Source organism: Sorex fumeus, unplaced genomic scaffold (assembly GCF_029834395.1).
Source record: "Sorex fumeus unplaced genomic scaffold, SorFum_2.1 ptg000009l, whole genome shotgun sequence".
NCBI classification, from domain to species: Eukaryota; Metazoa; Chordata; class Mammalia; order Eulipotyphla; family Soricidae; genus Sorex; species Sorex fumeus.
Window position 1 is genome coordinate 23,923,878 of NW_026606066.1, and position 15,873 is coordinate 23,939,750.

The following is a 15,873-nucleotide window of genomic DNA, read 5'->3' on the forward strand; positions in this document are numbered from 1 at the left end:
CTACCGAGTATATCCTTTAATTCACTCCTGTTAGTGTCACCCAGGATTAGACAGTAAAAATAGCAGAACTATTTTTTGTTTTGGTTTTGGGGAACTGAGTCTGGACCTCCCCTATGCAAAGCAGGCATTCACACTTTATTAGGTTTAGTTTAATAGTTTATCAATTCTTAAAATATACTTCAAAAGAAGTATATTCAACAGATTCTTTAAAGGAGCCATATCAATCAGTAGCCTAAATCTTGAAAGCTCCATTTGAATGTAATTTTCAGTCTTTAAATTTTAACTGTCATTGTTTATTACTCATTGTTTTATTACTGTTTTGGCTACATTCTCTACAATTTCAGCAGCATCGTAAAGAGACAATGTGTCTATGTACAATAAAAAAAAAACACAAAATGGCTTGTAACATCAGAAATAAGAGCCTAAGTTCAACTGTACAACATTAAAGAGAATCTGTGGCGAGCACAACCTCCTTTTCTTGGCAGCATGTACAACATATATATATATATATATATATATATATATATGAGTTCAGTATTATGACTGTGACAGTGAAGAGAGATCCTCACAGGAGTGGAATACAGAATCCTGAAAAATGATTTCTACCATACAGGGCAGTTAGAAAATGTTCACATTTTAACAAATCTGTACAAACCACAAGAAATTTGTTTTTATAGGACCGCCATCCCACCTTGCTTGGTATCTTCTAGGACGTAGTATAACCATAAATGATTTATAAATCTAGTACATATGTACTCTGGAGTCCTAGAACCCAAGGAACTGACTTAGAGAAATCTCTATGCCCCACATGGCTCATTTTTACATGCTGTGATTGTTAATAAGTAAATGCCTGCTTTTCCTATCTCTCTATGATGTACAGTCAACTTGCACCTTTAAGGAGGTCACTGATTAGCAAAGAAGCAACATCATTTAGCAGCAATTAAAGCGCCTTCAAGAAGACTTAAAAAAAATACAATATCCAATTAGAAAAGCCATATTTTTAAACATTTATACAAGAATAGGCTGCTGAAACTTGGTAATTGAAATTATGACATCTGTACAACAATTTACAATAGAGCTAGAAGGGAATTTCATTATCCTGCATAGAACTGGTCTACATTTGGTTACATACTGTCATTTGTTATAATGAACAAGGCCTGGTGATAAAAGAAAAGTATCTGTTGAAAGCACTGGAGATATTACAATTTAGTGGATTCAACTGATTTCAAAACAAGCAGCTCATTTTGTCCAAGGTGTAAAGTATGTAGGAGTAGCTCTCCCATTACATAACCAGTGAGGAAAACGGACATGTGGTTTCGAGGTACAACTTGGTAAAAGCCGGAACAGGCAAATGACAAAGTCTAATTTTGTCCAAGGATTCTAACTCTCACATTCTATTTCTATAAAATACAACTTTCACTGTCATTCAGTTCTTACTTTGGTTTCAGCAGATTAACTGCCGAATGCTGAAGAATGTATCCAGGCACTATAGTTCTTATGTTAGAAATGTCTCATTTTTTTAAATGTGTTTTTAAATAATGAAAAACTACCCTTCCTTCATATTAGAACTCTCTAACATCAACCAAATGTATTATAAACGTTATTTACAGTATTTTCCCAAAGAAATAATTTTTCTTCTTCAACAAGGTCTTCCTGTTTTTGTACAACAGGCAGTCATTGCTCAAAGGTATAGTCAAAAGTATATTTATTCATTGTCCATGATCCATCTCATACCCAATGATGCTATTATGAAGAACTTCAGTTCTCAACCACGTCCTCTGTAAAAATGAAAACAACAACAACAACAACAACAACAAAAACCCACTCAAAATGTTCTCAAACTCAAGTATACATCTGGAAGCAATTCAAAGGTATCATGCCAATTTGAAGGAGAGTCAGTAAGTAATTATGCTTGAAGAAGGAGGTGTAGGGGATGCTGTCAGCCCGACCATGTGTAAGTTTCCTGAAGAATTGGATCTTCTCATGTGCGGGAGAAGGTATGGGTCACTTGCCAATTGGTGTACATCAAAGCGATCTTCTTTTCGGTATGCCAAACAGCGTCTTATAAAGGCCTTAAAGAGAAGTCAGCAATCAGAATTATCTTTCCCTTTTAAAAAGTAATCAAGTGAATCATATAGATAAGCAGACTTAAGAAAATAAGACTTGAACTGCCAAACAAATGAAATTCAGTATTTTATCTCCCTGCAGCAATAAAATTTTCATTCCAAATTTAAGTCCCAGCCCCTATAGAATTTATTTTTAGTCTAAATTATTACAACTATATAAACGTATCGCTGAATCTACATTTCTGCTTACATAATTTTACAAAATTTACAAAATTCTTTCTCTTAAATTTTTTAAGATAGTTAAAGTTAATTTTTTAAGATAGTTCAGTTTGGCCAAAGGGAATATTGTATTTAGCCATGTTTTCTTCCTACTAAGCATAAAAACTATCTTTCAATGAAAGGGACATCTATTAGTATTCAAGATTACACTCTGAAAACGCTAATGGCATCACTATCCACCCCCCCCCTTCTTAAACTGGTTTATAAGGTCAAAATGAACTAAAAAAGGCACACAAATCATAAATATACAGGATAAAATGAACTGCAACTAGATCAAGAAAATGAACTTCAGCAGAAAAAGCTCCTGATCCTTTCTATGCACTGGATCTGGGTTTAACTGAAGTATCACTGACTTTAACTTCTACAACAAGTGAATTTTGCTTGGTTTGAACTTTATATAAATGAAATAAAAGATTATGTTTGCATCTGCTTTTTCAATCCACTGCAAGATAAAATGTTTAGTTTGTCCTGAAATTCTCAAGTTCCACATAAATTCATGTACTAAGATACATAATATAAATTCAAGTTTAATCACATACTGTTAACTAATATTTTTCTTTGCTGAAAACGCATTAAAATATTTTCTCTACCAGTAATCAACATTTAGCTTATTAACATTCAATCTTTTTAATCCTTTAGGTCTTATATATTAGCATGATCAAAAAGATGGAAAAAATCAAGAGGAAATAATATGCTGAAAAGAGGAAATAACATGTTTTACAGGATGAAAAGCTACCAAAAGCAACATTATGTAACAAGGAGGGAATACACTTAAAGAAGCCCATAGCAGGTGAGAAGAGATTATTTGGCAAAAGTATATCCTGTAGTGAAAGGAGATTATATGAAAACAAGCAAATGTCACTATACCAGTCTTTCCAGGTCTCAAGAACATGACTATGACACCTCTGAGGTGTCTAGAACCAGGGATAAATAAATGGAGTTTCTCTTTGGTAAATTACGCCCATGCCCATTTTTTGTCAGACTTTATAAAGTTCTTGCATGGACTGTATCAAGTTCTGTTCTAACTCACTGCATGAACAGAAAGGGAAGACAAAATCCAGACACCAAGATCTTTTAAAAGGAGTCAGGTTGGGCAGGACCAACAGTACAGCGGGTAAGGTGCTTGCCTTCCTCACAGCTGACTATGGTTTAATCCCCAGCGTCCCGTATGGTTCCTTGAGTCCTGCCAGAAGTGATCTTGTGTGCAGAGCCAAGAGTCAGCCCTAAGCACCACCAGCTGTGATGCTCAGTCCCCAAGCAAAACAAAGAAGCCATGTTTTTCTTTATAAAAAATCTTCCAGAAGTCTTTGAAAAAGCCATTAAATATATGGAAGAAACTGAGCTGAACTATGTGTAAACACAATATCCAGAGTACAATGATGTTCATCCAGGTGCAGCATCTACTTATATGCTCTAAGAATCTAGAAACTGTATTACCTAAAAATTATACTCACCAGCTCAGACTATTAAGTGAGAATCGACATCACAAAGTAAGTTTCATGATCAGTATAACAAAATACAAATATGAAAAAGTTCAGTGTGAAGGTTTATTGAAAACTGTCATTAATTAGATACTAACAAGGCAGCCTTAACTCAAACTGCTGTAAGTAAGCAGCGCTAAGGAAGATATAACAGTTTTATCAAGAGCTAGAGCACAGGTCAAGGGAATGGCTCAATGAATGGCACAAGCCTTGCATGTGCTGGGTGAGTCTGAATCCTGGTATCACACATATACAGACTCTTCTCTCCACCAGCAGCTCCTCAACTTTGGGCCCTAGCACTGAACTACTTTGCAGGTTTGGAAAGTACTGCTAGGAGTGACACTGAGAATTGCCTGGAAGGTCAAAACAAACAAACTGGGCACTTTGAACCAAAATTCTGCTATTTATGAGCTGCCAAGATTCTAAATAAGGCTAAAGGGTTACTGATCTTTTTTTACTTTGTAAAAGGGGAATAAGAGCAACAAAATACACCATATACCATTGCCATTGTATCAGTATGCTTGGTATACAGAAAGCACCAAATAGATGGTATATTTTGCAAATGTCTCAGGATTTCTGTTGTTGTTTTTGGGCCACACCTGGCTGTGCTCAGGCCTTACTCCTGGATCTGTTTTTAATATCACTCCTGGCAGGGTTCGTATGTGGTGCTGGGGAATCAAACCAGGGTCAGCTGCATGCAAGACAAGCACTCTGCCCACTGTGCTATCTCTCTTGCACCAATTCCTCAGCATTAACAAGTTTATAAAGAGATGATGTGCCCAGATCTTGTTGTTTCCCCGATTTTCAAAATAAACTAGTCTAAAGATAGAGACCAAATTTGGGTCTTTGATAGATGAAAACTATCACAACTAAAGGCCTAAGTAACTCCCATTCACTTAGTAACTTCTTCACTTTCTTCAATGCCTTCCTCTAACCCTCCAGCTCATTTTTCTTCAATTACTAGCCTCCCATTACAGATTTTCCCTACAATAATCCCCTTTATTTTCTTGTTAATACATACTTCATTTTAAATACATTTATGACATACATTTATCTCATGAAAATTATTTACAAATATTTATACCTTTGCTTCACTGCTTACAACTGGTTTTACAGGGAACTGGACTTCTGTGGCTTTTAATATTGTATTTTCTTGAAGAATGTCTTGTTGAGACTGATTGTGACCAAATGGCTAAAAATAATGAAAATGTCAGTAAAATTAGTTCATAAAATACTTAAGCAGATCCTGTCAATGAATTTCTAAGATATGACTGTGTTATTTAAGAAAATCTTATCCAAGGGAAACAACAAATGGCCGCATTTCTGGCAGATATGATACCCAGGTTTGATTCCAGGTACTGATGGCCTAAGGCATGATTCTTCCTGGGAGATCCACTTCACCTCGACCACACCCCCACCCCCATCTAACTTCTGTTACTCGGATGTTGGGATACAGTATCATAGAAAAAAGGTTATCAACTGAGAGCATGCTAAGAAAACCCAATTAACTAATATTTAAACACGGCAGAAACACTGTCAACAAGTAGTAGAAAATCCTAGGTCTGATGACAATATAGAGGTTGGGGAGAATTAAGACTAAGTTTGACGGCATCATCTTGAGGAAGCACAGCTAGAAAAAACTATAGAAACATGAGGGGTGGGAGAAGGAGATGTGAGGAAATACAGAGATTGAAGAATAATAAAAAGAAAAAAAAGTAGCCCTGTATCTGTATTGCAAACCATAATACTCAAAAGGGGGGGGGGGGAGGAGAGAGAGAGAGAGAGAGAGAGAGAGAGAGAGAGAGAGAGAGAGAGAGAGAGGGGTGCCTACTATATAGAGGCAGGCAGGCTGGGGTGTGTGTGTGGGGGGGGGCAAATTATACAGGTGAGGGATGGGCGATGGAACTGAAACCTGATCACTGATAATTATCAGCTTTGTGTATCTCATCCTGATTCAAAACAAACCCAAAGATTAGCACTACTGACAGCAACTTCTGTAAAATAAAAGAGGCAATGAGCTTCTAACACACAGCTTTGCGATAAGGGTCTGATCTTTGGCACTGCATGGTCCCCAAGCATGGAATTGGGTGTGGCCACCAAACAAAAAAACACAAGAAGCAGGAAGAAGCAGGATTTACTTGCTGATAACATTTTGCATTTAATAGTAAAATTCAACTTAATTTACTAAGTCTTGTGTATTCTGTACTTTAACTTACCTTTCTACCATACAGACACTGAAAGAAGATCACTCCAACTGACCAGACATCAACCTTGTTGGAAATCTTTGGTGGCTCTTTTCCAACTACAAAACACTCAGGAGGTAAATACCTATTGTTTATGGGGGAGAGAGAAAGGGAAGGATAATGTCAGCAGCTATAACTTAAAACCTAGGTGTAGACTCTTAAGAGTTCTAATTTTATCCTTACTCAAACCTTAGGACTTTCATCAACAAAAAGCACAAAATGTATTTACATTTCTTGTGCCATCTGATTCTACAGTTAAAGCATAAAGTATACTATATATATATATATATATATATATATATATATATAATCTACAGAAATCAAAACTTGTTAGAAATTAGAGTACCATCCCTTTGCAAGTTCAAACTATAGGCAGTTCTCTTTCTTAAAATAATGTTTAATAACTTTTTCTGGGGTGGGGTAGTAACACATCTGGCAGTGTTCAGCACTTACTGCAGTGCTGAGATTGGAACTGGAGTTGGCAGTAAGAATCTTAACCCCTGAAACTATCTCTCAGCCCTGATCAAGCAATTTCTTTAACCTGCACAGCACTTGAGCCCATTTTTTTCTTGGGGTGGGGGGGTGGAGGGCACATCCAGAGGAGCTTAGGGGACCCTAAGGATGCCAGGGACTGAATCCAGATCACCTGCATGCAAGGCAAGCATCCTACCTGTTTTACTATCTCTCCGGCTCCAAGAGCTCATCTTTCTTATTATTCTCTCTCTTCTCTTCCCGCCCCTCTCCCTCTCCCTCTGGGTTTTGGGGTCATACCCAGTAATGCTGAGGGCTCACTAGGAAGTGCTTGGGAGACTATGTGATGGCTGGGATTGAATCTGGGTCAGCTGTGAGCAAGGCAGGAGCCTTACTTAATTAACCCCTGTACTATCTCTTGCATCCTCATCTTTATCTAGTGACATTTGTACCCTCTCCTCCCCCACTGCACCTTTTCAAAATCACTACACAAAGCAATTTACTTTCTTCAATGCCTTCCCCTAACCCTCCAGCTCATTTTTCTTCTAGACTTGCTCACCTGACCTTAAATAAGCCTTGGACGCTTCCCAACAGGAAGTGCTTGCTTCTTACTGCTGGTTAGTATGACAAACTAAAAATCATAATCAAGTAAGAAGTCAAAGAGTTCTTATTTGTTGTGTAGTTTTAAATATAGGCAGTATGTGAACTATGTTGCATATTCAAAAATGCCATATTTATAAGTATAAAGAAGAGAAAAATGAATGTCAGCTCAGGCTGTAAGTAAAGATTCATCACGGATGCAAGCATCTCACACCTCCAGGTAGATGTGTGGCTCACCTAGACCAAAAATCCTGTAAGAGTATACCTAAGTTGGAATTTACTTTTTTCTTTACAAAGTTATATATTCAATAAGCTGAAAGACTTGAATTGCAGTCAAAGACAGGTATCTTATAAAAAAATATGTGAAATATCTTAAAGAAGACCCACTAAAGCTATTGGTAGAAATATTCTTCTAGCCCCCCACCTCCAATTCAAGCAAAAACATTTCTTAAACAGTGTCAGTTTGGCATAAATTTTTGCTCATTTTAGGGGCATACCCAACTATGCTCAGGGAGCATATGAAGTGTCAGAAGCTGGGTCAGCCATAAGACAAGTGCTCTGTCCTTTCTCTTGGGTCCCCCTGTGTAGTTTTATGTGTGTGTCTAACTTCAACAAGAATGAACCCTGAACACTAATGCGTCACTGTCCCTACAGGTAGAAGGGGGTAAACAAGAAGAACGATTGTAGTAACAGATATCATATACCCTTAAGGAGGGGTGACACCAGGATTTAGTAACTGGTTACATCTGAGACCAAAGAAATCTGGTGCTACTTATAGCTTAATCTTCTGAGAATGAAAACAACTTCATCCTCAGAAAAGCATTACAAAGGACATCCCAGTTTATTACTAAGTATTAGCTAGAAAAGTTTGTATAAGTAGAAACTAAGCTTAAAAAAAAGTGGAAACACCCAAAATGAGAGAGAGAACACAGGGGATTGCCCTGCCACAGAGGCAGGGGGGATGGGGGATAGGGGTGAGGGGGATATTATCCATGGTGGTGGAAAATGGGCACTGGTGGAGGGATGGGTATTTGATCATTGTATAATCGAAACCCAAGCACAAAAAATAGTAAATCTACAACTGTACCTCATGGTGTTTCACTAAAGAAAAAAAAAAAACCAGTGGGGAATACAGTATGTAACTTCTTATGTGGAATATTTAATATGTGCCCTTCTTGCACAGAATGTAAGTGCCTGTCTCCTGCCCACCAATGTGAGGGAAACAACATAGTGCATTTGAAGTGGGACTGAAGACCCATATTTAGAACATGGTTTTCAAGCTTATGTAAGTCCAGGGTTCTATCAAGAATTCTTGTTTTTGTTAATTTTATGAGGATTCTATCTTACTGCTAAAAAGTCTACAGAAACACTGAATTTCAGGATGCTACTCTTACTAGTTTGATAATATAATGGGTTTTTAAGACTTAAAGAAGCATGTTTTAATCTATTTCTTAAAAAAGAAAATAAAGTTTTGGGCTTTTTCATGTAGGAATACTGCTATTTATTCAGCCACTGATTAGCTGAATGATTTGGGCATGAACTCCACAAAAGCCCAAAACTTTAGATATTCATTTGCTAACTAACTTATTCTGAAAACAAAGTTTGTTTTGGAATTTTATAATAATGTATATTCTCCACTTTGATGAATTTCTCCACTTCGATGATTTTAACAAATTTGAAAATGCACAGTAAAGTAGTTTTCATGAGCATCTAGGTAACTTGATGGAGATGGCATTCTTTTACATGTAAAGGTATGAAGATATCAAACCATCTCCAAAGTACTATCAACAAAGGTCTACAAAAACTTGGCCATAAAAACCACAACTGAAGAACTTAGAAGTTTGTGGTTACTGCTTATATACTTATGAAGATGTTTTATTCACATAACTATAGTTATGTAAATATACTAGAACTAGAAGAGAATCCACAAATTCTCCAAGTTAAGGGTTTCTAGCTATTAAGCGCTAGAAGTTAGTTACTAACACCAAGTCATCCTCCCTGGTCCCTCCAGTTTGCTGGTGTTTGCAGGGAAGATCAGATGAGAAGAGCACTGATGATAGTAGTCTCTTGATTTCCTATAGATAATCTCAAAGATAGATGACAAACTCTTACAAAAGATGGCACGCATCTAGAAACTTTTCTGTATTTTTAATATACTTGCCAGTAAGTGCCTGCTCCTTGGGAAGTTAGATCCATTCCATCTACGCCATAGCTATCATCGTCCATAATCTTAGATAGACCAAAATCAGTGATTTTGATTTCTCCACATGCTGTTCCATCTACCAGAAGAATATTTCCTAGGACAGAATATAAAGTTCTTTTAATGTAGAGGTAAAAATTTTTTTATACATAGATGAAGAAATTACCCATTTCAGTGATTATAGCCTGCTTTTAAGTAATACCAGCACAAAATGAAATGAAAGCATCACATAATGGTCGCGTCACACTTCCCCTCCATTTTAGATTAAAATCCACAATGACTATGCAGTGACATGCAATCTATATGGACAAGATGGCTTTTGGAAAATATATAATATTTATTTTTTTGGTGGGGGGGGCTCACAGACTGAGTTCAGAGGCTACTTCTGGTTCAGTGTTCTAAGGACATTCTTTAGCCCTGGCACTCCATTGACTTTTTCTTTTTTGGTTGAGTCACCCGGTGATGCACAGGGGTTACTCCTGGCTCATGCACTCAGGAATTACTTCTGGCGGTGCCTGGGGGACCATATGGGATGCTGGGAATTGAATCTGGGTTGGCCGCATGCAAGGCAAACACCCTACCCACTATGCTATTGCTCCAGCCCTCTCCATTGACTTTTTTTTTTCTTTTTGGGTCACACCCAGCAATGCTCAGGGGTTACTCCTGGCTCTGCACTCAGGAATTACACCTGGCGGTGCTTGGGGGACCATATGGGATGCTGGGAATCGAACCTGGGACGGCCGCGTGCTGGGCAAATGCCCTACCCGCTGTGCCATCGCTCCAGCCCCCCTCCATTGACTTTTAAAAACTAAACTAAAAGTCCCATTTTCAGTTGTCAGGGAGATGGTATAGGGATTAGAGCACATGCTCAGCCTCAGTGAACCCAAGAATTGAACCCCAGCATGAAATATTTCCCCGAGTACCACTTTAGCAGGTCAACTGAGAAGTGCTGGAGTTGCCCTCACCCCTCCAGGTCATTTTCAGTAACTTAATGTGACTTAAACCTTTATTTACTCTATTAGGTTGAGGAAAGGGTGGATAAAAGTTCTGCACGCATGGTCCAAGAGAAACTGCGATCCTGGACCCATCAACAAAGGTAAAGGAAAAATTATTAAGTAAGGGTCAGGTAAATGTCAAGATGTGGCTCATGTGGTAGGATACAGGCATGCCCCACCACCACCACTAGGAGTGGCTCCATAATCCCAATCAATGCCAGGTGGCCCCGACAACAATGAAAAGATTATTAGACACAAATCATTAATTACCTGGCTTTAGATCATAATGTATAATAGGGGGTTTGATTTCATTGAGATATCTTAGTGCATTTACAATCTGCATTACAATAGACCTAGCTTCTTTCTCTGACATTAATTTATGTTGCTTCAGATAGAAATCCAAATCATTGCCTTCACAGTATTCTAACACTGTACAAAACCTACAATGAAGAAAAAAAAAGATGTGAAATATTATCCAAAAATTTAGAAACAATGGAAAAATGAAATGAAGAGTATTTGTCTTATCATGGAACAGGGAAGTGAAAGCAATCTTTTTCTTGAAACAATCCTTATAATCACTTACGTGTCTGTATCCAAGGAGAAATAATCATAAAGTTTGACTATTCTGGGATGATCCAGTTCTTTGTGTATTCTATATTCTCTACAGGCATGTCTATGGAAAGAAAACCTATTAATTCTCTGTGATCATTAAATATATATTCAAATTGATAAAGACTATAAAGTGTAATATTTACTTGTGGTAGTTTTCCTTCTTCTCATCCCTCCAACTTTTATTAAGCTGATGTATCTTCACAGCTGCATACCTTTGTTCATAAAGATCAAAAGCCTAGGGTTGAAGGCACACGAGAGGTAGGACTAGAGACCAAATGAAGTACTTTAGAGGATATTATTTGTCTTAAGAGAGACATGTCTGATAGTTTTGTTTAATAAGATAAAACACAATTTTTGGTAATCATGTCTGCTAAGATTATATAAGTCCTATGACATTAACAGAAATAAGGTAAAAATTCCGTGGTGCTAAATTAGAAAAATTCTTAATCTGAATTTTCACGTTCAAATTTTATAAATGCAGTGCTAGATCACAATACAACAAAACTATTATTTGTCTTTAATATGGACTTGTTCCAACCTATTACTGGCAGTAATAGAAAGCATACTGGAAAAGAGCTGGCTGTAAAGTAAGCCCTTTCCCCTAAATTTTAGACCTCCACTTCCCCTGCTTCTTTGAAAATGAACATTTTTCCAGCTGTTTATAAAAAGGCTAGAGTGTGGGCTAGAACAATAGCACAGCGGGCAGGGCATTTGCCTTGCACGCGGCCGACCCAGATTCGATTCCCAGCATTCCATATGGTCCCCCGAGCACCACCAGGAGTAATTCTTGCATGAAGAGCCAGGTGTAACCCCAGAGCATTGCCTGGTGTGACCCAAAAAGCAATAAAAACAACAACAAAAAAAACCCAAAAACAAAAACCACCAAAGCCAAAAAGGCTAGAGTGCAAGAATGATCAGTTTTAAGGCTTTAGGTGAACTATGTATTAAAAAAGTAATAGCACAGTGGGTAGGGCGTTTGCCTTACAAGCGGCCAACATGGCCGACCCGAGTTCGATTCCTCCGCCCCTCTCGGAGAGCCCGGCAAGCTACCGAGAGTATTCGATATGCCAGACACAGTAAAAAAGTAATAAAGAAATTAAATAATTTAGGTTATACTGTGATTATTGATAAGATGGTCCCTTAAAAAGAAAAAACTCTTAGAATGTATATTCATATCCTGTTCCCTTCCCTCACAAATCAATTTAACCTAAAAATAAGCAGTAGTATAGGGGTCTATTTTGTTATGAAGCTATAAAACCATGAGGTTAAAAAGTAATATAGGATGTTACACTACTTAAGGATACTCATTTTGGAGTCAAATGAACTTATTAGCTGACTGATTCTGTATTAATGCACTCTTTTTACAATGTCTGCCTCATTAATAATGTTTGGGTTGTTGAGAGGATTAAATTGTGAAGCAGAAATTATTTGGAATAATAGATGAACCATAGTAAATATGTAATAAATGCTGGGTAATTGCAAAATTACTAATAAAAGTGAAGTTTAAAGAAACAGAAACAAAGGTCCAGGGCCAGAGAGATAGTAAAGAGGGCAAGTTCTTATATTGCTTGCAGCCGACCTGGATTCTATCCCTGAGCACAGAGCCAGAAATAAACCTGAGCACTGCTGGGTGTGGCCTCCAAACAAAACAAAAATTCATGTGAGAAAAAGCATATGGGATGAAACTAAAAGTAGTTACATAAAGGATAATAAAACAAAGTTGTTAGTATATTACTAAAAAATAAGGTGATACTGAAATTAGAAATGATCACACTATGGCATAGAATCTTTTTTTTTTTTAAATAATCTGCTTTATTCTCAATGGACTGGGAAACCATGAGAGAGGAATTGGAGCAAGCTGCTCTTAGTATTCCCTCCCTCCCTCCCTCCCTCCCTCCTTCTTTCTTTCCTTTCTTCCTTGGGGGCACTCCTGATTGTGCTTAGGGGATTATATAGTGTGCTCGGGATTGATCCCAGGTCCAGGTCTGCCATGTGCATGGCAAGTCCTTACCCATAGCACTCTTTCCAGCCCCTGCATTTTCTATTTCCTACATAAATAATTTCTTGAAGTCTTACCTGTGAGTTACAGATAATGGAAATAAAATTGGACAGAGCGTTGTCATAAAAGCTCTTACTGAGGTGGTTAGCCAAGTGATTGGGTATATTAAAGCAAAGGAATCAGCAAAAATAAAAACTCAACTAAGGCCATCACCACAGGGAAAGAGGATAAAAAAGAATGAAAAGAGAGGTCGTTTTGGTAGGTAGGATGGCAGTAGAATTTTGGTGGTATGAAGAGTATTTGGAGGTGATCAGGAGTAAATGAGGAGTAAATTTTAGTAAATCCCCTAAAATTCTATAGGATTATTAACTAATAATTAACCATTAAAAAAAAAGAAAGCATTTAGTAGGTTCACAAGCTAGGCAAGTTTTGGATTAAGGTAGTCCTAACTTCACTTGTTTTTCAGTTCCATTGTAAGCTATTAATGATCTTTTCTAATGTGTGGGTAAACCATTAAGTGCTTGAGGATGAACTACTTCAAGAATGAACTACCATTAGAATGAGAAAACCAGAAACTGGAAAAGAGCCCAATTTTGATTGTCAGGTGAGTAAGGTGAGGTGCATGCCTAATGCTTAGCCATGTTAACAACGACCAAAAAGTAGATACTGGTTGAACGAAGATCAGAATTGAAGTTCTCTAAATCAAAATTCTGCAAATTTCACAGAATGAGAATGAACTAGGATCCAGGATATTTTCAGCAAATCAAGGCATTATCCTGGTCTCACTGAAGAGAAGGACTTCAATAATAATTTGATGACCGTAATTTACTAAACACCAATGTAATCTACCAGTAACACTATTTTAACTGCATAAGCTTAGATACTGGAACAGAAGAAAAGTGCAATATGGTCACACACTACTTAGTGACAAAAAAATTGGCATATTTCTGATGATCACGTAGTGAAATGTGGCAGTTTAATTAAGCACAATGTCTCTTTGATGTAGGTACTGTTACTATTACTAGATGAAGACAGTTGGCAGAGAACAGCACAGGAATCAGGATTAGTTAGGACTGAAACCTATAGCCCAAATTCTTATCCACTAACTATTCTAATACACAGTGAAACCCGAAGTGTCACAACTTGAGAGGGAAGGCAACAGGACAACCTTCAATAAAAACTGAAGATTAAAGTTGAAAATAGGACCTTCAATATGGTTTTATCCTGATGAAGAGGAAATGGGAAGCTACTATCGCTTCTAAAGAAGGGTCGTTGGGTAATCAGGTTGCCTTCTATATGAAAAGTCATTTGCTACAGCATTAAAAAATATATACTGGAGAAACTCAACACCCCAGAGAAAGTATCAGGAGGCTGGGGCAGCAACACAAACCAGACACGAGGCCTTGAGCCAAGAGACAGGAGAATGGTCATCACAGGATGTTAGCAGCAGACACCAGAACTTGGTTATGTGTTGTGGGAGGAACAACGAGAAGGTGAATGACAATGGTACTTTTTAAGCAGGCAGCAGTTTCAGAGGAAGGGTTTTTTTCCTTTTTGGGGGGGTGGGGGGTGGGGTGGAGGGGTGAGACTGGGCCGCACCTAGCTGTGCTGATGGGTTATTCCTGGCTCTATGCTTGGGAATGACTCCTGGTAGTTCTCAGGGGACTGTATGTGGTGCGGGGGATTTGAACCAGGGTTGCAGCACACAAGGCATATGCCTTACCTCCTGTACTTTATCTTTCTGAGGAAAGGTTTTTAAGAAGAGGAAGAGTTGGTGCCACAGAGACAGTACAGTGGGTGAGTTAGCAGCAGACCCAGGTTTGATCCCCAACACTGCATATGGTCCTTCAAGCTCCTGAGCACTGCTGGGTTTGTGGCCCTTCCCCTCTTACCCCCAACCCTGCCTCTATCTCCCGCCAAAGAGGAGGAAGACAATTTCTATTTCAGATATGAGTTTGCAGGGGCTGAAGGTCAACCAACTAAGTTATGCTCATAATCAGACACAGAGTGCAGAGCGAAGTACGGGCTATATATAAATTTCTATCTAACTATAGCTATAGCCATTATGCACCACAGGGTGAAAGCAAATAGAGGCTATGAATTAGAGGAAAGCAATTTGAGACAGAGAACACAGAATGATGAGGGAATTCAGGAACTACATTATTTAGTGTTTGAGAAGAAAGATACAATTGAAAGGGAAAAGAACAAGCTATAAAAACACTAGACACAAGTAAAAATTTCTACATAGGCATTTACAAATTCCTGGCTTTAAAACAGAAATTTGTGGGAGTGCAGACTTCATGTATTTGAAGCCCTGGGTTCAACTCTTGGTACTTCTGCCTCCAAAGCAATAAGGCAAATATTTGGGTAAATTCGGGATATGTGAAAAAACTGACACAGGCTTATACTAAGAATATAATGATTTCATAAGTGAATTCTATTAGAAGTGGCTACTTGCCTATCTTGATTTCAATGGCGAGTAGTTAACAAGTTATCAGGTTGGTGAGGCAGGTGTAGGATAGTCTTTAGACTTTTGAGATATGACAAGGGGTAATGTCTATCTACAAAAGTCTATCTACATAGTCACATCTCCCCCCCCCCAGTAATAAGTCAGGACATAAAATCAATTAAAAATAGAATCAACACACAAAGACAAGTACTTCTTAATAATGTACTTATATTTATGCTGTACTAGTATGAAAAAAAATTTACATTACCTTATACACTTCACTAAAGCCACCTCTACCAAGCAGATGAAGTAATAAATATCTTTCATTTAATGTTGGGTGATCTTTGAACCTTAAGGGTGGGGAAAACAAACACTCAGGAAGATGAAAAGACACACAAAAAAGTACCTTACAATAAAATTTCACTTCCTTATCCTTTTTCCTAACTCAGTACAAATTTCAAATTCCACTCCATATTTT

At 37.7% G+C, this 15,873-nt stretch overlaps 1 protein-coding gene across 2 annotated transcripts in view; it reads right to left on the bottom strand.

Annotated features, from left to right (window-relative positions):
• Nucleotides 1-289: 289 nt before the first annotated feature.
• The window catches only part of TLK1 (tousled like kinase 1), a 148,447-nt gene continuing 132,863 nt past the window's right edge, over nucleotides 290-15,873 (bottom strand). For both annotated transcript variants that reach the window (XM_056110149.1, XM_056110148.1), the window contains 8 exons: nucleotides 15,664-15,745; nucleotides 11,091-11,182; nucleotides 10,919-11,008; nucleotides 10,606-10,775; nucleotides 9,302-9,437; nucleotides 6,043-6,154; nucleotides 4,911-5,018; nucleotides 290-2,072 (listed from right to left, as the gene is read on the bottom strand). In XM_056110149.1, the coding sequence (XP_055966124.1) occupies nucleotides 1,896-2,072; nucleotides 4,911-5,018; nucleotides 6,043-6,154; nucleotides 9,302-9,437; nucleotides 10,606-10,775; nucleotides 10,919-11,008; nucleotides 11,091-11,182; nucleotides 15,664-15,745 (967 nt within the window). In that variant the 3' untranslated portion in view covers nucleotides 290-1,895. The remainder of the gene's footprint in view (nucleotides 2,073-4,910; nucleotides 5,019-6,042; nucleotides 6,155-9,301; nucleotides 9,438-10,605; nucleotides 10,776-10,918; nucleotides 11,009-11,090; nucleotides 11,183-15,663; nucleotides 15,746-15,873) is intronic.